Source organism: Hypomesus transpacificus, chromosome 21, assembly GCF_021917145.1.
Source record: "Hypomesus transpacificus isolate Combined female chromosome 21, fHypTra1, whole genome shotgun sequence".
NCBI lineage: Eukaryota > Metazoa > Chordata > Actinopteri > Osmeriformes > Osmeridae > Hypomesus > Hypomesus transpacificus.
In genome coordinates, this window is record NC_061080.1 from 3,250,809 (window position 1) to 3,273,971 (window position 23,163).

Here is a 23,163-nt window from a genome sequence, read left to right on the forward strand (position 1 = left end):
GTCTGTATAATACGTTATGCTGGATACAATAAAACATTTGTTAGAAATACTGATTTAAAATGGTACTTTGTACAGCAATGCTCTTATAAGTGGCCGTTCACTTTTGCTTGATTGCACTTTATAACCAAGGAATCTGGAAATTATTCTTGACACTCCATATTACAGCCTTTCCATAACAAGTCTTGATAATATAAACGCTTTTGGGTGAATTATAAAATGCTGGATGATTCCAGATTGCAGACATCTAAACACCAAGTAATTTCATGTGACTTCAGTTCAGGGGAGATATTTAGACACCATCATGAACCTAAAAGGATTGCTTCACCGTGCAAATGTAGTTTTACAGTTACACCACTAGATGGCAGAAGATGCTAACTCGTGTCGTCAGTTTTCCCCTTTGAACTCAAGGAAAAGTGAACGTCATTTCATTTGTTTACACCTGTTGCAATGGCGACCATAACAGAACTGAAATGCGGTAAGACCCCTGACATGTTTCACTTTTAAAACAGTACAAGCACAAAACTATATCGTTTTAATAGCGGTTTAACTGATTCAATGCTAGTGGCGATATGGCTAAACTTAAAATGACTAGCTAACCTACCTCATATAAAGTTTGTCACGAAGCACTGTTTGCTATGTTAGCTGCGCTGTTTGGTTAGCTTATCTTTCAATGAAACTATGAACCCGTTGAGTTGCCAGCAATGGTTATTTTATGTCCACAATCTTCTAGTGTTGCCACATTTCTTACCCTTGTGATGAACTTCTTTACTTCAAGCGTTAAGAGAGACCCTGGAGTCTCGAGGAGTCTTGGGGCAGTTGAAGGCTCGCCTCAGGGCTGAAGTGTTCAACGCGCTAGATGACCAGAGCGAACCCCGTCCCGCGCTGTCGCACGAGAACTTGCTTATAAACGAGCTTATCCGCGAGTACCTGGAGTTCAACAAGTACAGATACACAGCCTCGGTGTTGACCGCGGGTGAGAGACCGATAATTACCTTCACCGAGTTACGTTTGAAAATGTCTAGCTGTGGCAAGTCAGAGGAGGACATACGTCAAATATGCCTATGTGGGTTGTATTGGTAAGCTTGTGAGCTCTTTCATTGAAACGATTACAAGTTAGGTATATGTATTTTATTCACAGAATCTGGCCAACCTGAAGTTCCACTGGACAGACAGTTCATGGCGAACGAGCTAAAGGTTGTGGAGGATCCTAGTTCTAAATCTGTGTAAGCATTTCTACGGCTTAATATGGAGACCACCTAATATGCCACATATATATATCTTTGTTGTTCTCCTGGTTCTGAGATGCAATTTATATTTCCAGGCCACTTCTCTATGGCTTGCTGTCCCACTTCCTGAACAGCAGTGGTGACAGTGGACCGAAACTGTTCCTCAGGAGTTCGTCTGCTCCGAGTGGAACCAGAGAAGCCAACTCGCTCCCTGGAGCCTCTGACTTCTAACACAGCGGGTGAGAGAAAAGGGACATTTGGGCCTTGATTTTTGCCAAACCCAAAATGTTGATGGCTGTGATCATGCAGTCAGAAATGGGTTGAAAGAGATACCATTTCTCCTTCTCAGCTAGTCGTCACTGCAGTGTGGAAGAAGACACATTTTCTTCTGGAAAGGAAATGGCCTGGACTTGTGACGAAAGCCTTAGTGGTGTGTTGCCAAATCAGGGAACAGACTGAGCTCCTTATACATTCCTTAAGTGTCTGTTTGCAAGTTGATCGTCATCAGTGAGCAGAGAGGTTTTTGATTGTGTTTAAAGTTGGTTGACTCTTTTGATCTGCTTTTGTTTTATTGTCAATGTTGTCGTTCTTTTTTTGTACAATAATTGTATGTGTGTGAATGTATTTAAGTCGTTATATAAATAAAGTTGTTATTGACACAATTTTGTAATTTATTTACATCTATTTTGTAGTTTATTAATAGGAGTCTGCCATTTCCATTATTTTTGCATGATATGTGTAAGGGCCATGAATGGACTGGGATGATTTGGATATTCCATCACATGGGGGCAGCAGCACTAAACACGTAACAATGAAAAAACATACATCATTTGCCTTGTCCAAGTGCTGGTAAAAAAAAACATTGGGAAAATCTCAGTAAACTTAACAATTTAGTTCAATTACAGTTCACATATTTTATTGTAAAGTTGATCCCTTATACAACATACATGTTATGCCAGAGCTCGAAAGCATGTAACTGGATTTTATTTGTAGTCTAATTAGCAGTGTCCAAAACTTACAAACTCACAAACTGCAGCCTCACTGCAATGCACTGCTGCTGTATAAGACAAAGTTCTACAACAGTATGCATCCACTAGCCTACTGCCAAGACTAATTGGTTGTACAATGTATTTATCAGAGCAATGTTTCTGTGTACTGTGTCTAAGGAATTATTCCACAAAGTTTTTCAATCAATCATTTTCAATTAAAGTCAGGTGTGTGTTTGACAGTGATTATTAGTAATGAGTAGATGAGTGAAATAGTTTTACCTGTCACAAATTTACAAATGTAATGCATTATTGGGTGTTTGTCAAAAGAAGTTTACTTTATATTAACAATAAAAAATCATATTCACAGATGTTGAATGAAGTATTTTAGCATAATATCCATAATATTCTTTACTTTTCACAATGCTGTCTTATCTAATCCAAGGGTTTATCAAAATGATGGAACTGGAGAACCGGCTGCATTGGCGGATCCCCACACACACCCCTCCCTCAGTGTTTTCCGCGCGGCAGCTCAGGAACGTTTCTGGAGAACCCTAGTGACGTCCCCATGTGGCCCAGACCCAGCGCAGGTCACACAAACATCTTCCTCGGGTCCGACCCAGGCCCCCCGCCTCTCCGCCTTCCCCCATCTCACTTCCTCCCTTGCCATAAAAGGGAACTTGACATTCTTATCTTGTAGAGAGTGACATGGTTGCTGGAAGCACTGCGACCCTACGGAGTAACTTGAGAGGCTTATTTCTTATGTTGCTTTCTTTCCAGACCTCGTTTGACCTGTGTTAAAGGAAGGTGGTGTTTTATGGGTTCCAGTAAACTGTCAAAGTGATCTAAAGACGCCTGTCCTGAGATGATGTGCTGCCAGCCTACAGAGTGCCAATGCCTCGTGTTACTGTACCAAGATCTTTATGGAGTGTTAATTCATCGCTTGCTGGGAGGCTAAACAGGCCATTCAGTGGCCTTCCTCCATGCAAGCACAAACAAAATGGATGACCTGCTTTGGCTCACCGAGAAGTTAATTCCACACACATGTATCAAATGCAATCTTCCCCTTTGGATATTACACTTCTATTGGCTGTTTGGCCCCTGCAATCACCACTAATGGTTACACGTTCTCTGGTACAGCTATATATGCAGAGGAAATTGAAGATTTAAATTGGAAGATTGCCTGAAAATAGGTAGCATTTGTTCCATGATATAAATTGGAAGTGTGTGAAACAGCTGTATAAATACTGCTGACCACAGCGCTGTTTCTTCGTGCATGAGAGAAGCATTGTTAGTTTTGAGCCTGAATTAGAATGCAAGTGCATTCCAAAAGGGTCAAATATATCCATAAACGTATTGTTCTATTGTTTGTCCTTGTGTGGTCAAAACATTAGAGGGTAACATGAATCTAATTAAATTGGAGTCAGAAAATGTATGAATGTCTCATATAGTAGCATATACTTTTAGATGCTGTAAAAGTCAACAATGTCTTTTCACTGACACTCGTATACATTTTGGAGTTATTGATGGCCATTATAAAGCAAGAGACCTCTTAGTTTATTGGAATTGGCACAAGATAACTAGGTACTCAAGCTATGAATATCAGTGTGTGAATGTACACATTCACACACAACACACAGAAACATCCATAACGGGCATTCACACTACAACCATGAGTCAATAATGCAAATTCTCCTATTTTTCTGCCAATCATCATCAGACAGTAGTCAAAGAAGGAGGTCCAGCTGAGAGTCAGGGTACTTCGTTTGGGTCGAACTTCCCAGAGAAGGAGATTCCTTTCTAGAACACACCAGTCATACACTTTCCCAGTTTCTCCTCCTCCTTTGGGAGGGGTCATCCATCAGGCTCTGCCGACTGAGCACAAATAGTTCTGCTGTCATTAAAAAGCAATGAATAAACATGCACACTAACAAACTGACAGAGGAAGGATCACTGGGAATCTGACCGTGCAGAATGTTGTTACCGTTTTAATTCAGTATGTCGGTATCTTTAAGCACACACCAACCATGCACACACAGTTCATTTTTTGATTCATTTTCTTCATCATCCTCTCTGACATACTTCAACAAAAATACAGGATAATGTAAAATCATTGCATGGCAAGGCAAAACTATAACTTATATCAAGGAGTCTGGTTTCTGGGATGGACTGTAACTGTATGGTTCCGTACATCTGTACATCTGTAGTCTATTGACAACATACAGCATTGGCGTTGTCAAGGTTGTTGCATGTAAACAATGTGGAGTTCTTCCCATTGAAGCGACACTATTTGTTTGAGCAGTGCCATTGCTACTGGACCATATTTAGTCACTGGGGCGCAGGCTGGCTGGCTGGCTGTGCTACAATTTCAAACACAGAAAGCTGCCGAGATTCCATGCAGACCTCACTGTCCTTTTATGGCACACACTACACTGCCTCTCTCTATCTTTCTGTCTCTCTTTGTCTCTCTCTCTCTCTCTCTGTCTCTCTCTGTCTCTCTCTCTTTCTCTCTCTCTGTCTCTCTCTCTCTCTCTCTCTCTCTCTCTCTCTCTCTCTCTCTCTCTCTCTCTCTCTGTCTCTCTGTCTCTCTCTCTCTTTCTCTCTCTCTCTCTTTCTCTGTCTCTCTCTCTCTCTCTCTCTCTCTCTCTCTCTCTCTCTCTCTCTCTCTCTCTCTCTCTCTCTCTCTGTCTCTCTCTCTCTCTCTCTCTCTCTCTGTCTCTCTGTCTCTCTGTCTCTCTCTTTCTGTCTCTCTCTTTCTGTCTCTCTGTCTCTCTCTCTCTCTCCCTCTCTTTTTCTGTCGGTCTGCATCTTTCTCTTCTCTCCTTTTGTCTCAACCCCATCTCACATGATGGTCTTTACTCTGGTCTCCTCTTCTTCACTTCACACCTTCTCAGCACCGCATGTTGACATTGACCAGAGAGCTCCATCCATGCAATCTTCTTGAGCAAAGGCCTTCCATCTTACAGTAAACCTGCAGTGTTTCACACATACCAGCAATGTGCCTCTTTGGCCCAATCTACAGGCCTATCACTGCACTTGATTTATTGGGCCAAACAAGAAGACTGTCCTTATATAGGAGGTTCCATCGGACAGAAGTCTAGAGACAGTACTAGGGATGCAGGCAAGAAAGGGAGGGAAGGGGGTGGAATGTGATGGGGTGAAGGATAAGGGAAACACTAGGATACGTGTGAGACATTTACCCCTCACTTCCCCCCACCAAACACACACACACCCCTTGAATATCGAGGGAAGACCCCCCCCCCCCCCCCACACACACACACACACACCCCTCGACACACACCCCATTCCTCCTCTGTCTCTATCTTAGGGCAGCTAGGGGAATCCTCTTCTGGGAACAGCTGGTCAGCCTTATGGGGGAGTGAGATGTTGAAGGACACAGGCCCCCTGGGACGTTAATATGAGGACACATTCTACTGTGGCCTCAAAATGCCAAATCGTAATTATTTAAATACGGCCTCTAGCACAGATCAGTACAACTGTCAGAACTGCAGTAGCCTTACTTTGGTGTGACCATCAGGTCACCCCCTAAAGAGCCTACTGTATACATAATTATTCACTTCCTTTCTTAATGCAATGTGACTCAAGAGAACAAGCCTTAACAAGTCACTCTCCAGTTAAAGCAATACAACTGAAACAGCTGTCTAGAATAGATCATAGCCTGCATTTTTTCACAAAAGTTTATTCAAAATGTGTTTTTATAACCTACTATCTCCACAATTTCACATTTGTCATCAAACCTAGTAAATTATCTAAACGTTTTGGGAGTTCAACAATGAATGTGATGTTTCACTCCAGCAGCCTCGGTTCTTAGAAGAGAATCAAGCGCGCATGTTCTAGGCTACTTCTCTCGAAGAGGATGCTGACAACAGTGCGTTCAAGTGAGAGGAGGGACCGACCGCGCAGCTCCACCCTCGCGCACGCCGGCGTAGTTTAAATGTTAATACGGGGTACTATACCGGGGTCATTTGGACTGTTCTTCTTTGGAGTACTCCGTCAATCGCAGGACGCTCCAAGCCCCAACTTTCCAAATTCCAAATCCCCTCCTCATCATCAAACTTTGAGTAAGTATTTTTATGTTACACACTTCATCTTCACTCACACAAATGGATGTGCACTTGTTCGTGCGCATCTCTTCTAACGCGCAGTGACTGACATTGATGCACATGAAACTGTCACTCATATCGATATTTCTACAATGAAAATCCATTATCTATTTACAGCAGACACTACTTGTTCTGACATTTGTACGTTGTAAACGTAGTGGGCAGCATTGCAATAGTTTAAAGATAAGGAACTTATTTTACTGCAGAAAGCACTGACACATCTGTGGTGTAGCATTCATGACATTGATGACATGACGTTTCCTTGCATTAAAAGTTCTGGTAAAAAAAGCGTTTCCTTTCAAATACTAAATTGGACTTCGAGCGTAGGTTTTAATATTTAAAGGCAAAATATATGATAATTCGGTTCGACATTTGATCAATAATCATAACAACTTTAGAAACTAGGAGGAAGTCACTGTTTCAGTATCTAAAAAATGACTTACCACGATGTTTCCTGTTCTCCTAATATGGATGTATAAAAAGCCAGTGTAACTGGTGTGGCTGAGTTATAGACTGTGAGAACCAAATCCTGTCAGCTTGCATTGACGTAGGGCACCACAAAAAAAGCAGTTCGAATTCAAGTCATACCGTACTAAGGTTAATACCAGAGGAGGGGGAGTAAAACATATTTTCTTACAAGCAGTGATAATTGATAAGACTGATACTTTTATTTTCACAATCTGTAGAGAACATTGAGGAAAGGAATTAGGTTAGAAGGCTACTAGTCTCAGTTTTGTTTCTCATTGATGGTTAACTGTGGTACAGAAGAGATTCATTTTTCTCGATCTTGTCTTTAGTGCTCTGAGGTGAGCTCTATATTACATTCCTTTACTGCCTGCAGCATTGGTAAAATCACTCTTCATCCACTTTATATTTATTTTTCAGTGAATTTAAGCGCTGCTTTGAGGCAGGATTGAATTTAAAGCGTGGTCAAAGGTCAACCAGCAGAAAATGACATTTGGATTCGAATTTGCAGTCAGTCGAATTAAAAATCTTTCATGTTGTGTAATGACAAAGTGTGTCTTATTACCTAACCTTATTAGAACAATTTGAAGAACTGTAGCAGGGGGAACACTCCCTAGTTAGAAGCAACGTTGAGAAGAATTGTAGCAGGTCCACCCTTCAGCAGGGCCCAGCCCCAACATGGTTAAAACATGTCTCCAAGTCAAATCTGTAGGAGGGACTCTAGATTATGCATAAAATCATTACATTTTAACTTATTGGGGACCACCACAATGCACTCTGCACTCAAAACATAGCAATAGGCTAAGGAAGTGTTTTCATCACAGTTTTGTCTATCTTTGGACCTCTCCAGCCAGGCGCTTAATTGGGTTTAAATGATTTTAACACAATGTCTCTCTCTATCTGTCTCTCTCTTCTCTCTGTCTCTCTGTCTCTCTGTCTCTCTCTCTCTCTCTCTCTCTCTCTCTCTCTCTCTCTCTCTCTCTCTCTCTCTCTCTCTCTCTCTCTCTCTCTCTCGGTCTCTCTCTATCTTTCTCTCTCTCTCTCTCTCTCTCTCTCTCTCTCTCTCTCTCTCTCTGTCTTCTCTCTCTCTCTCTTTCTCTCTCTCTGTCTCTCTCTTCTTGCTTTCACTCTCAGTCTCTCTCTCTTCCTCTTCCTCCCTCTCTCACTCGCTCTGTACCACTAGCTCTGTCTCTTTTCAGTTGTACAGGGATGCTTTCCCTGTGAAAAGTCAGAATGAGCAAGGATATTCAGCTTGTTCGTACCTCATATCCGAGTGTTTGAATGCTTTGCATGGTGGTCGTGAGGACAAATCAATGCCTTATTAGGTGCTACACAAATACTGGCAATACTGTTATCAGTCTCAAATGATAACATGAATTGACTTACGTAATGGGGCTCTGACTGAACCAAAGGTTTGTTAGTGTTTATCGTCAATAAGTGGACTATTGCCATAAGGCTTAACACTTATCTTCCTCTGCTGACTATTATTCATTTGAATCATCAATGCGTAAGGATAGAGTTCAGGGGTTAGAAGACAACACGGAATGGAGTTGTGATGTGGCCATGGGACAGAAAGTAGAACCTTTCACAGGCCCAAGGATCAACTCATGTCCCCTGAAAATAGAAAGGTCACACAGTCTCCTGGGTAACAGGCCCATTTATACTCAGCTTCTAGACCTCTGCTTATCCGGTGATATCAAAAAGTTTGTTTGTTTTGTATTTAATAAGTTAAAGTGGCCTTATTGACAATGCAACAACAATACTGACAAATAAGCTGTTGAACTATTTACGTAACTATATAAATCACTTTTCACAGTCGGAATACAATGCATTTGTGGAGTGGGGGCGTCTAATGCCAGGATGTAATTGATCAGGGTAATATAATTTATATGATACATCTATGGTTTGAATACATCTTAGAAGGTCTCGGGATAGGGATAGAGTGTTCAGAGGCTACAGGAAGTTATCCTCTTTACCTGTATCTAAAATCTCACATTTCCCCATTCCATTCAGGGTTTGCCAATTGGTCACATATTCAGATCAGGAGTGTTTGGCAACTGTTTTTGTCAATAACAGAACAGATAGTGTCAGCCAGGTCGATAAGATCATCCTTCAGGAGCAGATGTTGATAGGCTAACCTGCATCAATATCCATCGAAGACATTGCTCTGCTGGTCGTGTTTTTTCTTTGGCATGAGGTGAGAGCCCCCCCCCCCCTCCGTCCTCTCCAGTATTTTGTGCTCAGAAACACAATATTTGACTGTGATTTTCACCTCCTCGACATCCCACCTCTCCCTGCTGTTTGGTCCTCCCAGTGTTTACAAACGATCTTCTGGGGACCCTTACCATCCAGCTCGACAAGTGCTATCCGCTCAGACAGAGGTCTGTCAGCCAACTGTCAAACTGTCGACCCAGATACCCCCCTCCCCCCTTCCACCCAATGTGTCAGACAGCTGTCATCAGTGTTCCCTGGGCAAAAACAAAAGTTGAGCACGCGTTGACACAACCAGGAGAAAGAGAGAAAGAAAAGAGTGGGGGAAAAGGACATCCGACAGACAGATACAGATATTGAGAGGGGGGGGGGGGGGAGGGAGGGATGGACAGAGAGACAGAGACAGAGAGAGAGACAGAGAGAGAGAGGGGGGGGGGACAGGGAGAGGGGGACAGGGAGACGGAGACGGAGAGGGAGAGGGGGGGAGGGAAAGTGGGGAAAGGGGGCAGAGGGGGCAGCCAAGTTAAAGGGAGTGCGGACTTAAAGGGAGCTGCACATGCTTTTGCAAGGGAGGAGGGGGCTCTTCAGGAAAACTTCAATTATGTCCAGGAAATAGGTGATCATCAAAGAATCAGCTGTTCCATCTGGCTCGTCTGTATACACAACACAGAACTGCAGTCCTAGTCTCTTGACTTTTACACAAGCTTTGTCCATTGCTGAATTCGGCATCCATTGTAAGTTACAAACAGACAGCATCCGTCTTTTAAGTAGAGTGTCTGACTTTGGACCAGTGGATGTTTATGCCTCCTTCCGTCCAATGGGTTTAGGGTATGGCTATTTGGCTTTCGCTGCTGGTCTCAGGGGAGCACAGTGATAATATTTCACATGGGGAATAGAGGCTGGTTTGCACAGTTCCCACTCCGCAAAGTGCATACCTCTCTTAAGCCTGTCTGACTGTACTGAGATTGGTTGTGTGTGTATACCGTAAGTGTGTGTGTGCGTGCATGGAATTATGAATTCTGTGTCTATGGACTCGAGTGGGGGTTCTGGTCTGGGTTCAGGATTGCAACGATTAGTCTTAACCATCAAAGTTAGCGTTTATCTTTAGCTCTTCTGAGGTCATTCAATTGAGTCGGAGAGATTTGCTCATATGCACCCAAGGAATGCTTAGTGTGTAGACACTGCACCAGAAAGTCATGTTTCTATAGGAAAACAAACTATAATGTTGCTGTGTCTAATCCACTAAGTACATTCCACTTTGCGTACTGTATTGTGTAAAACAACGTGATGGATCTATGTGTATGTTCAACTGGAAATAAAAGAAGCTGATAGGTTACCCCACAGAACGCGCACCTGTTTCGGAAGGTATTGCTCGGTACTTAAGCAGCTTCCTGGTGATCCACTGGAGCACAGCAACACCACACACCAGGTGTTGGACTGTGTTGCAGCCCACCACCCTACAAGTGTCTTAGCAGTGGGGACTATATGAAGCATGAACATTGAAGTCCACAACACCCACACAAACCCCCCCCCCGCCCTTACAGCTCTTCGCCTTCCGTGTTATCATTTTGGAGTAAACTGCGAGTCCGGTACGAGACATACTATTCCCTATAAGGGCTTTGTTTGGGAGTTCACTTGCCTGGCTGTTTAGGTCCGTCGAAAAGGAGCCTGCTCCAAAGAAGGTGCCCATATATGGTCATCGCAACACGAGGCCATGTAGCTTAGCAGAGAGAGAGGGGGGGGAGCATGAAAGAGAGTGGGAGGAAGGGTAAAAAAAATTGACATTGTTGTTACTTGAAGCAATTATTTTCTGATTGAGTGTGGGTCAACTTTCATTAACAGTGAAGGCTGTGCTGGGTATTTGATGGGCCAGAAATCGATAGGTCTTAATCGTAGAAGCTGGGAGTCCATTTCCCAGACTCAATCTTCATATCTAAATTAGGGGGCTGTAATGTTTGTGTCTCCCTTGTGGCGTGTGTGAAAGTGTAGAGGAGGGCGAGAGAGAGGGGGGGTCTGTGAGAATGACGGGACTGGAAGTTTCGAATGGATGTGGAAGTTTAACCCTTGACGAAACTCTCCCTTAAAATGTACAGTCTTGGCAGGACACTCTTTTTATGAGAGTATGATGTAAGATCATGTAAGATATGGCTAGCCCTGCAGGGGATGGAACATTCAGAACTCCAAACTGCTTTCCCAAGTATGTAGAGGGAGATATATGACAGCATGAAATCTGCCTTCAACTTTTCTCTTACGAAGAGATTAATTATCACTTATGACAGCTTGACCCATAAAATCTATTGCTTGCATTGCTTATCCCTCAAAGACCCAGTAGATAATTGCTTTACCATGATGTGAAGCCTATTCATCAGGCTATTCTACATTCCCTCCCTCCTTCATTCCTTCTCCCTCCTTTCTCCTTGTCAATCTGGGACACCTTCTTTCTTAACTTACTTCTCTTCTACCGCCACTCCTTCCCATACTTCATCAGATCCATCCATCCATCCATCATTCCACCATTTATCTGTTCACCCTTTCATCGGCACACTAACTCATCCTTCCTTCTATTCTTTTTTATCATCACAGCTGGCCCAATCAACCTGCCAGGATGACTAAGAAGGCCCTGAGTGAGGACGAAAAGTTCCTCTTCCTGGACAAGGACTTCATCAACAGTCCAATGGCCCAGGCTGACTGGTCGGCCAAGAAGCTGGTGTGGATCCCCTCTGAGAAGCAAGGCTTCGAGGCTGCCAGCGTCAAGGAGGAGCATGGGGACGAGGTCCTGGTGGAGCTGGCCGACAACGGGAAGAAGATGACGGTGAACAAGGACGACATCCAGAAGATGAACCCGCCCAAGTTCAGCAAGGTGGAGGACATGGCCGAGCTCACCTGCCTGAACGAGGCTTCGGTGCTGCACAACATCAGGGAGAGGTACTTCTCTGGCCTCATCTACGTGAGTAGCAACGCTTTCAAAGCGGCTTGTGGCATGCCACAGTATTTTAGCTGCCAAACACAGGGATTCTACAACAATCCTACATCACCTAACGTTCACAGACAAACACAAACCAAATGGTACGTTGACACTTTTGGATGGCATACTTGATGTTGTTGTAACCAATCCACCCGTTTCTCCCCTCAGACATATTCCGGCCTGTTCTGCGTGGTGGTGAACCCTTACAAGATGCTGCCCATCTACTCTGAGAAGATCATTGACATGTACAAGGGCAAGAAGCGCCACGAGGTGCCCCCTCACATCTACTCCATCTCTGACAATGCCTACAGAAACATGATGCAAGGTTAGTTCCTACTATAGTTCCTGACAGACAATAATACAGCACTATTCAAATCAAATAGACCCAAAGAACATCACTTTAAAGGGCACATTACAATGTTGCAAAAGCGCAATTTGTACCCACAATTGGAGTGAGAGAGTCAAATCTTTTGACCTCAACACGTCAACACAAACAAGTAAGTGTGAATAGCTCAGTGAAGGCTGCAGTATCTCTCCAGACACTCTAAAGCGAGAATCCTTTATCCCCCCACAAGCAGCTGATAAGTTGGAGAGCTAAGCCGAGTGCTAGATCTTGTAAGCAGAGGCATTAACACAGTCTATTATAAAGTGATTTGTGGTCTGTTGAAGAGGATCATGACAGCTTTACGAGCACCGTGCGGGTGAACCGTGACAACAGCTGTCGAAAGTCACGTTTTCGCATCGAAATATGGAAAACTGGCCCAAGCTCTTTCACGGCCATTATCACACGTCTCTTCTCAAAACAGAGCCGGCAACAAAGTGTCAAGCTCACACAACACCAAGTTGCATGCAGCAAGTTGTATGCAATATCATTTTCGGTAACACTTTAGATGAGCTCACCAAATTCATAATTTATTCACCAATTTGTTACCTATTAGTTAACGGTTTGTTCACCATTAGTTATTTATTGTTTATACAAAATGTATCATTAGTAAAGCATTTGTTCACACAGTTAGGGTTAGGGTTCGGGTTTGGGGCTAGGGTTTAGGTTTAGGGTTTAAGTTTTGGTTAGGGTTTAGCTTTACTAATGCTTTACTGATGATACATTTTGTATGAACAACAAATAACTAATGGCGAACAAACCGTTAACTAATAAGTAACAAATTGGTTAATAAATTATGAATTTGGTGAGCTCATCTAAAGTGTTACCTCATTTTCATTACAAACACTCACAGGCATCTAATATCAGACACAGTGCGCTGTATATTCCCCATCTATGGATAATAACCACAGAGTTTAAGGCATGTAAAACAATATACATAAAAAAAATACAAAAACATTTCACACCAACAAACACTATACATCCTCATAGTCAGAGTTAGACGGGAGGTGGCAACTGTGGCAGCGGCCTAGTTGCGCTTACAGTAAATGCTTCTTGGCTAACCCTAAGGCACTAATGCCTCCAAGAGGCTCATTTCCTGATGTGGATTGTTCTAGTATTTCCACAGGGGCTGTTTCATGTGGTTTCAGAGGGGGTCGTGCCCACTTGACCTGTCTGAGGCGCTGGGGATTCTCCCAGGAGCCCACATCTCCTTTGAATAACTATTTGGATCTTTGTTCAAACAAAGTTGCCTTTTTGCCTGTTTCTTTTCAGTGGTTGTGTGAGTTGAGGTGAACTGTCTATAACGGCCCTGCAGATGTATACTGTAGATAGTGAAGCATTCTTTACTGGGTGTGTAGCTCAGTTCTGCAAAACGATGACAAAGTGAAAAGAAGAAGTTAATGTGAAAGCGATGGTTAAAAGGTTGTCACTCTTCCACTGTGGTTGATGAACATGGCACTGCACAAGAAATATATTTAGACATCCCAACAGTGTTTGTTTGTCACTGCCTTGGAAAAGAATGCCACCACCTTATAATATTTTGCCCGTAGTGTAAACAATTATTGTAAGTTCAATGAGGGTCTTTTAGCAACATGGCGCTGCATTAGCATGGAAAGTGGTGTATGAAATCACTCCCTCATCATTGTTTTAAGTGCCAAGCCATGAGTGATGTATCTGATTCAAGCCCTGTTTGTTTGCCAAGCAGAACACAATGACTTCACTCTTCCTCATGTTTCTGCTATGGTGCCTGTTAGGTGTGTAGAATTGGACTTGTGGTTTACAAAGAGCAAACCTGCTGAGATTGATGTTCTCTGTCCATCGCTCACACTCTATAGACTCTCAATCCAGTGTTACATTACAGGCTTACATAAATGAACAATAAAAGTTCACTAATTATGTTGTTTGTCTGGAACGTTCAAGGTGGTTACCAAAACTGGTGACTGCTATTAAAGTAAATAACAACATTAGAAATAGTATGTTGTATTTATTAAAGTTAGGTTAACTGTCTGTAAAGTCCTCTTAAATATTGTTACAGCAGATTTTGTAAATCCCACTTGATTACTTTCTGAATCGAGAAATCAAACGAAAATTTATATTTCTAAGTTGTCAGTCTGGAATTTGGGGACATTCATATTTGAGGGATTAGACTGTAATACTATCCATAACTATATTGACATTTGTGTGTTTTCATGAAAGCACTGACAGATATAAAGGGATAAGACACAATATAAAATGTTGTCAGTATCGAGAATACAATCTGGCAGCTCCAGGGGAGGGTCCTGTCACATGAAAAGGAAATCAAGCAGGTTAAACAAAACCATAGCAAGAATGTTAAGCCGTCAGAGGTGGAACTATCACTATATCCTTTAAAGCAGAGTCATGAAAAATTAATTGTAGCCATTAGAGATTTTGTGTTAACTGTACCACATAGGCTATGAGAAACTGAAAGTGGCAGCTCGGATCTAAGACGGATTCGAGAGACCGCAGATAGAGTGCGGCTAGTTAGATCAACACTTGTACTATTGTTTTTGTTGTTGATTTTATGTAAAGCATTTTGAGCTGCAATTCTTGTATGAAAAGTGCTATATAAATAAAGTCTTACTTACTTACTTACTAGGACAGCGTCTCAACTCTGTTTACCGGCAGACAGGAAGTACTTGTGTTTACATATACAGCTCTGGTGTGTACATCCAGTGTCGTGTGTAAACATGAGAAGGGATGCTTGATATCTGTCAGGGATTTTGTTTGGATTCAAGTGGATGGTTGTTGCTGTTGACTGCGTGACAGGGATTTCCCACGACACAGTAGACGGTCCGAGTAATGGTACAGTCCAAACAAATAGTAAAGTTTAGTTAATGGTATGGCCTCATGCCTCTGTGGCTCTATAATGCAAGTGGGCCAAGAATATCAACAGCTCTTGTCTCCTGGGTAATAGGTTCTAGGGCCCGTGAAGGTTCTCTGAAGGGTTATCTGTGATCGCGTTCTCAGACAATTGAGTGAAATGCTGTTCTCCCCTGTGGAAAGAATCACATTCTTCTGACAGAGCTTAAACGTTAGCTTTGGGCTTTGAAGTTTTCACCAGTAGAAATGTGGTTCTCCCATATGTGGATGGGCCCCTCAGATCTTGACGATTGAGATGTTGTCTTTCCACGCGACTGCGGCGAAGAGCGCTTGTCTGCGTGAACGAGCACACTCCACAGATTTCTTTTCTACTGCTTTTCCTTCCCCATCGTCTGGTCTCCCGTCCTCTCCTCTCCCCCCCTTTCCTCTCCCCTCCTCTCCTCTCCCTACCCCTCAACCTCCTCTCCTTTACTGTCCCCTCTCCACACTTGCCCTCTCCTCCTCTGTCTTCCCCTCCCGTCTCCACTTGTCTACTCTCCTTTTCCCTCCCCGTTTCTCTCGCACACTCCTGTCTCTATTCGCCTTTGGCTCAGGAGAGTGGTTGGTGTCGGTGTTGTGTTTGGATCTGTTATGGATACCTTTCTATTTCTCTTTCTCTCTCACACACATACACACTCATTCTCCCTGCCTTAATTAGGAAATACAAGAAAGAATAATGTGTGTGTGCTTGTGTGTGTGTGAGTGTTCATTTTTTGAACGTGTGAGTGCATGTTTTGAGAGCGTGCACGTGTGTGGATCAGAACCAACTGTTCTGAACCCAAGCACTGGCGGCAACGTGCCCAAAATGAAGAATGGCAACCTTGAACGTCCAGTTCGGCCAAGGCCAAATAGTCTAGTCGTGTGTTTCCAGCGTCAGATCACTTTATTGATCCCGAAGGAAATGCAAGAAAAAATGCTTTGTGCAAGAATCCAAACCTTGTTACCTTTCACACTCGTAGGAACCTGCCCTACTCACAACACTACAGCAGCATCCCTGCTTGATGGGGATGTGGAAAGTGAATTTGATTGTAGTGGACTTTGTAGTACTTTATGTCAAGCTTAGGCTTTATGAGGATGAGGCAATGTAGGGTCTCCGTTTTTCTATTCCCTTAGTGGAAAAAATATATTCCCGTCTGTGAAATACTTTCTCTTTCTCTCCCCCCCATCTCCCATTCCCTTCCTCTCATATTAGGGTCATGTTTACCCTGAGATAAGTTCATGTGACACTCCATGATAATGGATCTAATGATAACCAACTGGGCCTTTCTTCAACGGCTAAACACCGGACTGACCCCGGAACCCTCTAGACTAATTCCCTGCGGGGTGCATTTTCAACACAGACCCATGTGGTTAAATACCTTTTATTGTATTTCAAGAAAATTGCATTATTGAATTGATCTCATTGTCGTCATGTTTGACAAGTGGAGAAGTGGCGAATTGCATTTGTCCTCCACATTAGATAAAGCCATTTGATTTTCACACTCTGGCATAGCACTTGGGCCGATGCTGTGTTGGTGTTGCAACTCAACACTCATTCTCCAGGGTAAAGCTTATGTCCGCATCCTGTATGTGTGGGCTATAGTCATACTCTGTGATAATGGATAACGTCTGCATTTAGTTTTTTACTGTACTTACTGTAGAACAGGACTTCATACTATGAAAGTCCTGAAATTCTGTTCCACACCATGGCCAAAGGTTTTGTAAACCACATTCATTTTTGCGGATTGTGCATAAGCTAGTGTACTTTGTAATGACAGTTGGTTGTGTTTCTCTCTACAGATCGTGAGGACCAGTCCATTCTTTGCACGTGAGTTTCAGTCTTGCTTATTCTCTCTTATTCTCAGTGACAGAATACCTTTTTGAAGTATTATTTCTGTCCTGCAAATGTTCACAGCGATGGTTTGGAGGGCGACAAGGAGGGGATGGGATGTGTGTGTGTGTGGAACAGTTACATAATTCTTACATAAACATGGGGAAACAAATGGGATGCCTTTGTCTCTCTTCCACTCCGGTCACCTGCTATTGACAGCATCTCACCAGACATGCCCATGGTGGAAATGTGCTGTGTGAGTGTGCAGGGATAGTGGTTTAAAGAATCCAGTTCAGAAACAAGCGACAGGAAGTGAACAGTGTTTATTTTTGTGGGGCTATGACTGTGATGATCATCTGCAGTGGGAACCATCCCAAAGAGTTATGGGGGTCAGCACCCTTTCTACTCCACTCGTTCTCTTCTCTCTTTCGCTTTTCTCTTGTTTCTCCTTTTCTTCTGTATGTATCCCCTCTCTCTCCTCTCTCATTGGTTCCTGCCTCTCTTTCTCTCTCTCTCTCTCTCTCTCTCTCTCTCTCTCTCTCTCTCTCTCTCTCTCTCTCTCTCTCTCTCTCTCTCTCTCTCTCTCTCTCTCTCTCTTCTCTCTCTCTCTCTCTCTCTCTCTCTCTCTCTCTCTCTCTCTCTCTCTCTCTCTCTCTCTCTCTCTCTCTCTCTCTCTCCGTCTCTCTCCTCAATCCCACTGACAGGAAGTGTGCCCTGTGTCCTGATTAGGAAAGCAGATTAGCTCGGAAACGTTTGGGCTCCATTTTGTTTGTTTACATGTTTATAGGAGTGATTGCTGAGAATCTTTGCACTAAAAGAGGACTCGTGGGTAGAAATGGTATCTCTTTGAATTACTCCTCAAGCCTAGACTGGACTGTTCATTTGTTAGCAGTCTTTTTTCATGATGTCCATTGGTGGCCTTTGACATTAGGTCCACATACATACCATATCGCAACCAATAGCCATGCCAATGTGGAGAATTTTTACAATATGCTGGGTGCAACAAAACACATGGCTCGGTATGCAAATATGTATGCATACATTTGCATATCTACCCTTCACCATTTCTGCCGTTCCTGACAGAGGTTTACTACCAGCGTATCTGATCTGTAATAGTTTCTGCATTGTATCTATCATGAACACACTGGAAAAGAACCACCACATGAATTCTACATTGTTATATGGTTATATGGTATGTTATATATATATATGTTATATATATGTACTGGGGTTTTCACCCCTCTGTAAGCCCACACAGCACCTTTCCTGTCTGGCCTCCAGTGGTTCCAGGAAAGGAAATGCGAACGAGGGTTCCACCCAGTCGAGCAGCCCTGAGCGCTCTCTATTCAAGCCCGATGGATGCCAGGATGCAGCACATTGTCGGATCACGTCCAACCACTTCCTGTAACATTGGCCACCAACAATTTCCATCCCCTTCCAGGCATGTTTTTGGAAGGCGTGTTCTTTTTTTCCTGTTTGTTTTCCGGCGGCTTAATGGGATGCCATGGTGGATCCCTTTAAAAAGTAGGTTTGGTCGAGCGTCAGTCTAGGTTGTGTTTGGAGTTGGAGAAACAGGGTCTAAGACACACAATCTTGGCGGTCAAAGAAACAGATGTCGACAATGACTTATTGTACCATTTTAAGTTGTGTCCCTGTAAACAGTTAATGGTCACAGAATGATGTTTTTCAAAATGTCTTTAAAAAGTTTGACGTAAGTAGTGCTGACTGTCCTCGAATCCATATATGGAAGAAAGGTAGTGTGCAGAACATGGAATGCCATGTATGCCATTCTCCTTGAGTTTGTATGAAACTACACTGATATATTGTAGCAGCCCCTCACCAGAAACCACTGTGTATGTCATGGAACCATTTTAATGTGGTCACCGTGAAGAGTGAACGGTCAAGAAATGATATTCTATGTCCTCCTTTCTTGTCAACTTTTCCTAAACATGACACTGCCAACACCATTCATGCACCACACATGACAAAGGACTTTGCATTGCCTCAGTGCTCAGTGCTTCATGGCTGTGAATGCCATTTTTAGCACTGTGCTCAATCGCTTTTTTGTCTCTTGACCACCGGTGTTTAAAGTATCTTACATGCTGTATTAGTATGATGGCGTTTTACGGCGTTTTATGGCGTTTTATGGCGTTTTATGGTGTTTTAAGTTAACACTGTTTATAACAGTAAATATGTTTAAACAACTAGAAGAAAGTATTGTGTACACACTTAGTGTGTTATAGTTTTACAAGATACACTTCACAGATGGACACAAACATGTTGGTCAGTCAGCGCTGAATAAGAATTCTTTGGGGCCCACTGTCAAAAAATTCCTTTTTACGATGACGATAACCTTGTGTGCAATACAAACACGGACGTCTTGTTTCATGGCTATGAGTTTTTCCAAGCTTGTTACAAACAGAATGCACCATGGGAAATGGCATGGACCCTTTCTAAATCCACACTGATGCACTTGACATCTCATTTTTACAGCGTCTTGTTTTTCTTTTCCCCTCAAGGCGCAGTGCTGCCACAATAACTCGACATGATAGGAATGAACACGCTAACCGTCAAGCTTGGCAGCGTTGTATGATTGTTGATCCGCGCCACACTCTGACCTTACTGGAACCTTCGGGTTTAGAATAGTTTCACTGAGGAATCCCTTTAACTTACAAAGTGGGGTCTCTCTCTCCCAGATTCTTTCCAGGGATTAGAGAATTATGGGTGTGCGTGTGTGTGGGTGTTTGTGTGTGGAGGAGGGGGGAGGGGTCTGGGGGGGACGAAGTGTGTGTTTGTGTAGTTTTGAGGGTAGGCCTGCTTTTTGTTAGTCTAAGGCCTGGTCTGGGGATAATCACTGTGTATGATGACATGGGCTGAGGCCATAGATGGTTGTATAACCAAGTAGTCTTGGCCTAGGCTTATGTTGAGACTAACAAATAGGTTGTGAGGCCAGGTTTCCAAATGTCACCCTAAAGCATTAGTTAGCATAGTTTAACTTTCATGAAGATCTAGTTTCAAGGGTGTGGTATTTGTGTATTAGTGTTGTGTGAGTACTGACTTTAAAGGGACTAGGTAGGAGGATGCCTCTGTAGATGCAACAAATTGGTTTTGGGGGGTGTCACACACAAGTTTAACACACTGTGGTTTTGAGTTCTAGACATTTCATGTGTTTTAGTTTTGTATGACGCCCCGATGAGAACGGTCTCCTTACGGGGCACAGAGGGGAGATTCCTCTGTCTGGCCAGCCAGCCAGACCCATGACAGAAGCCCAGTGGATCCCACTCACACCTTGCCTTTTATGGGCTTGTTGGAGCCGACCGATGGGCTGGGATCATTCAGCATCCAGGCATCACAGATCAAAGACCAATAAAACTCCAACCAGCAGCCATTGTGTAGTTCCGGCTTTTCCTATCTTGATACAAAGCTAGGGAGATCTGTGCGTTTGTTGGTTTGTTAGTTTTGCACGGGGGTTGGCATGTGCCGAGCGTTATCATAATGCTTGGCGCTGGTGTTTGTTGACCGTCGCCCCCCTCACGTGATTCAAATTCAATTAAACCGAGTTTATGAACTGTGAACAACCTGTTCGGTACTGTTTTGCTGTTCATGCGTCTCACTTCATCTCTTTCTCTCTTTTTTTTCTCTCCGCTCCCTCCATTGACTTCCCTCCCTATTGCTCCCTCACTCTCCCCCTCTCCCCCTCCCTCCCTCCCTCCCTCCCTCCCTCTCTCCAGTGGAGAGTCTGGTGCAGGAAAGACAGAGAACACCAAGAAGGTCATCCAATATCTGGCCGTAGTTGCTTCCTCCCACAAAGGCAAAAAGGACACCAGTGCTGTAAGTATATGCACGCTAAACCACAGAAGACACTGAACATTCAATACAATTTCAAAGTGACCATTGTGTGTCAGAAGTTGGGGACCTTCCTAATCAGTTTCCTTGCACTTATGCAAGAGTTGTCCAGCCTGCAGGAAACTGTCCCTCTTTAATCCTTTATCGCAATTTCCTCCAAATAGCAACAATCAGGAACAAACTTTGCCTACGTGAGTAAAAGGGAATGCCTAGAGTGTGTTTTTTTTTTCTGCGTGTGGTGTGTGTGCGTGTTCTCATCCTAGGTTAAGGATTGCATGCGATAGTTGCTCACCGAGTCAAAAACAAATACCGTAGATATTTCTCTTCGATCAAGATCCCCCAATCTTTTTGTCCTTTGATCTCAAAGCATCCCTGAAGTTAAACCATAACATGTGTAATATCATCTAAAGCCCTCTCTTACATACGGCCGAAACAGTGCCCCCGAGAACCAATAGGAACTGCATGACAATGATTTTTCAGAACTCTCCAAAATGCAGGACCGCTATTTGGTAAAAGTGCTATTGGATGTGTTAGGGTTAGGGTTAGAATCGTTTTCAAATATCATCCAGGTTTTTGTGAACACCCTTTCACTGCCAGGGGATGAGGGGGGAGGGCTGGTCAGGGAGGCTTGGTCGTGGGCTCCCCTGGCACTGAAAAGGTCCAAACGAGCACAAGTGTGAGCATGCCCATCTCCTCTTCCTGTCTCTCAAATGACATCATGTCCTGTCACAGACCCCTCCTCCCCCCTTATCCCCCCCCCCCCCCCCCCGCCTCCTCCTCATCCACCACCTGCCATCCGCCCCTACGGGCGTGGCCGTCTTGCTCGGTAGACTTTAGTCATACACTTTTGATTTGCACTGTGTGGAGTTTTGGCAACACCAAATGTACCGTGACCCTTTGAACTTTTCAGCGGCATACACCGGAGGGTCTGGTCTTCAGCCCTAAATTACAACATGTCATTTTAAGCTCTGTATGATGGAATTACGCTTGAGTAGGATTGAGTTCTCCATGGATGATGGACTGGGGTTAGTTGTTGGGGGTAGGGGTGCAATTTGGTGAAAGGATTAACTTCCAGGTCAACACTGTGTTTGTCTTCGCTGTTGGCCTCCCACCTCCAGTCTTGCCTCCCGAGAGTTGCTGAGTACTGAGTCTTGTGGGTCTTGTGAGAGCCCCGGACCAAAGCCCGCTCTCTCTTTGTATTCTTCTCTCTCTCTCTCTCTCTCTCTCTCTCTCTCTCTCTCTCTCTCTCTCTCTCTCTCTCACTCTCTCTCTCTCTCTCTCTCACTCTCTCTCTCTCTCTCTCTCTCTCTCTCTCTGTACACTATGTTGCCCTCTCCTCCTTTCTTATCTTTCCATCTCCTTGAGTAGTACAACAGCAGCCTGTTAAAGGCCTTTCTGTCATCTGCAATTTCCTCGCTTTTTTCTGTCTCTTTTCTATCTCTTATTCTCAGTGTCTGAAGCGAGCGGGACCTTCCCTGCCTTCCCAATGCTGAAATCTGTCTGGTAGCTATCATCTTTCCTGTCCTGTTTTGTTTCAAGTCAAATATTTTTATTTTAGTTCAAGTTAATCTCTAGCTGGATTTCACAGGATTTAACAGGAATTCGTCCATAAATTATTCTTAACAAGCACCATTATTAACCCTTGTGTTATCTTCGGGTCATTCTGACCCGTCAGTCATTGTGACCCACCGTCGTATTGCAACAACTTTACCGCTTACAAAAACAAAGTGAAGTTTTTTTATTTTATCCGTTGGGCTGTCTCAGACCCCCCACATTGCGAAGGCTAAAAGAAAGTTGTATTGGGTAAAATTGGGTAAACACAACGATGGTTCGTTATGAAGCTTTGGGTCATGTGACCCGAAGGCAGCAAAAGGGTTAAATCATTTACACACACCACCTACAAAAGTATGTGATTCGTTAGCACAACTCTGAACTCTAAACCTAGATTATTCCAACACAGTTTTCCCAGGGACTGGGTGCATGATCCTTGCTCATCAGAAACATTTTATCTGAAGTCAGATGCCAGCAACAAAACAGGCTATCATGCTCAATCACTCTACATGGGCTTAGGTTAGCTTGTTGGCTATACTAGCAGCCATCCAGGGGATCCTTGTTAAGAGAGCGAGAGAGTGGTTGGCAGAGGTTTGTGGTCTGATGCTGACGCCCTAGCTTTGATCAAAGGGATTAGGTCCACACGGAGTGATGGGGTGTCATGCTCACTAACCTTCCTTTTCTACTTCTATTCTGCAAACCAGACCCAGGGGAAAA

At 43.6% G+C, this 23,163-nt stretch overlaps 3 protein-coding genes across 6 annotated transcripts in view; 2 read left to right on the top strand and 1 right to left on the bottom strand.

Annotated features, from left to right (window-relative positions):
* LOC124483458 (lectin L6-like) overlaps nt 1-23,163 on the bottom strand; it is a 504,761-nt gene that overhangs the window by 410,341 nt on the left and 71,257 nt on the right. The window lies entirely within an intron of this gene.
* cep20 (centrosomal protein 20) lies at nt 384-1,888 on the top strand. 2 transcript variants are annotated; one of them, XM_047043949.1, is made up of 5 exons: nt 384-475; nt 776-973; nt 1,139-1,223; nt 1,322-1,465; nt 1,576-1,888. In XM_047043949.1, exons 1-4 carry the CDS (start codon nt 448-450, stop codon nt 1,455-1,457), a joined length of 447 nt encoding a protein of 148 aa, XP_046899905.1. In that variant the 5' UTR covers nt 384-447; the 3' UTR covers nt 1,458-1,465; nt 1,576-1,888. The 2 variants fall into 2 exon arrangements, with proteins under 2 accessions (XP_046899905.1, XP_046899904.1); XM_047043948.1 differs by having other exon boundaries at nt 1,322-1,888.
* The window catches only part of myh11a (myosin, heavy chain 11a, smooth muscle), a 32,326-nt gene continuing 15,327 nt past the window's right edge, over nt 6,165-23,163 (top strand). Inside the window, exons 1-6 of one of the 3 annotated variants that reach the window (XM_047043903.1) lie at nt 6,165-6,294; nt 11,596-11,959; nt 12,146-12,302; nt 17,019-17,046; nt 20,781-20,880; nt 21,060-21,086. In XM_047043903.1, the coding sequence (XP_046899859.1) occupies nt 11,618-11,959; nt 12,146-12,302; nt 17,019-17,046; nt 20,781-20,880; nt 21,060-21,086 (654 nt within the window). In that variant the 5' untranslated portion in view covers nt 6,165-6,294; nt 11,596-11,617. The remainder of the gene's footprint in view (nt 6,295-11,595; nt 11,960-12,145; nt 12,303-17,018; nt 17,047-20,780; nt 20,881-21,059; nt 21,087-23,163) is intronic. The other 2 variants (XM_047043901.1, XM_047043902.1) reach the window with 2 other exon arrangements.

What these genes read in the sequence shown, in the direction of transcription:
- cep20 (XM_047043948.1), top strand. Translation starts at nt 448, where the DNA reads ATGGCGACCATAACAGAACTGAAATGCG. An exon ending in AGCCTCGGTGTTGACCGCGG is followed by an intron (nt 974 to 1,138) that starts GTGAGAGACCGA and finishes TTTTATTCACAG; the next exon opens with AATCTGGCCAACCTGAAGTT. An exon ending in GATCCTAGTTCTAAATCTGT is followed by an intron (nt 1,224 to 1,321) that starts GTAAGCATTTCT and finishes TTATATTTCCAG; the next exon opens with GCCACTTCTCTATGGCTTGC.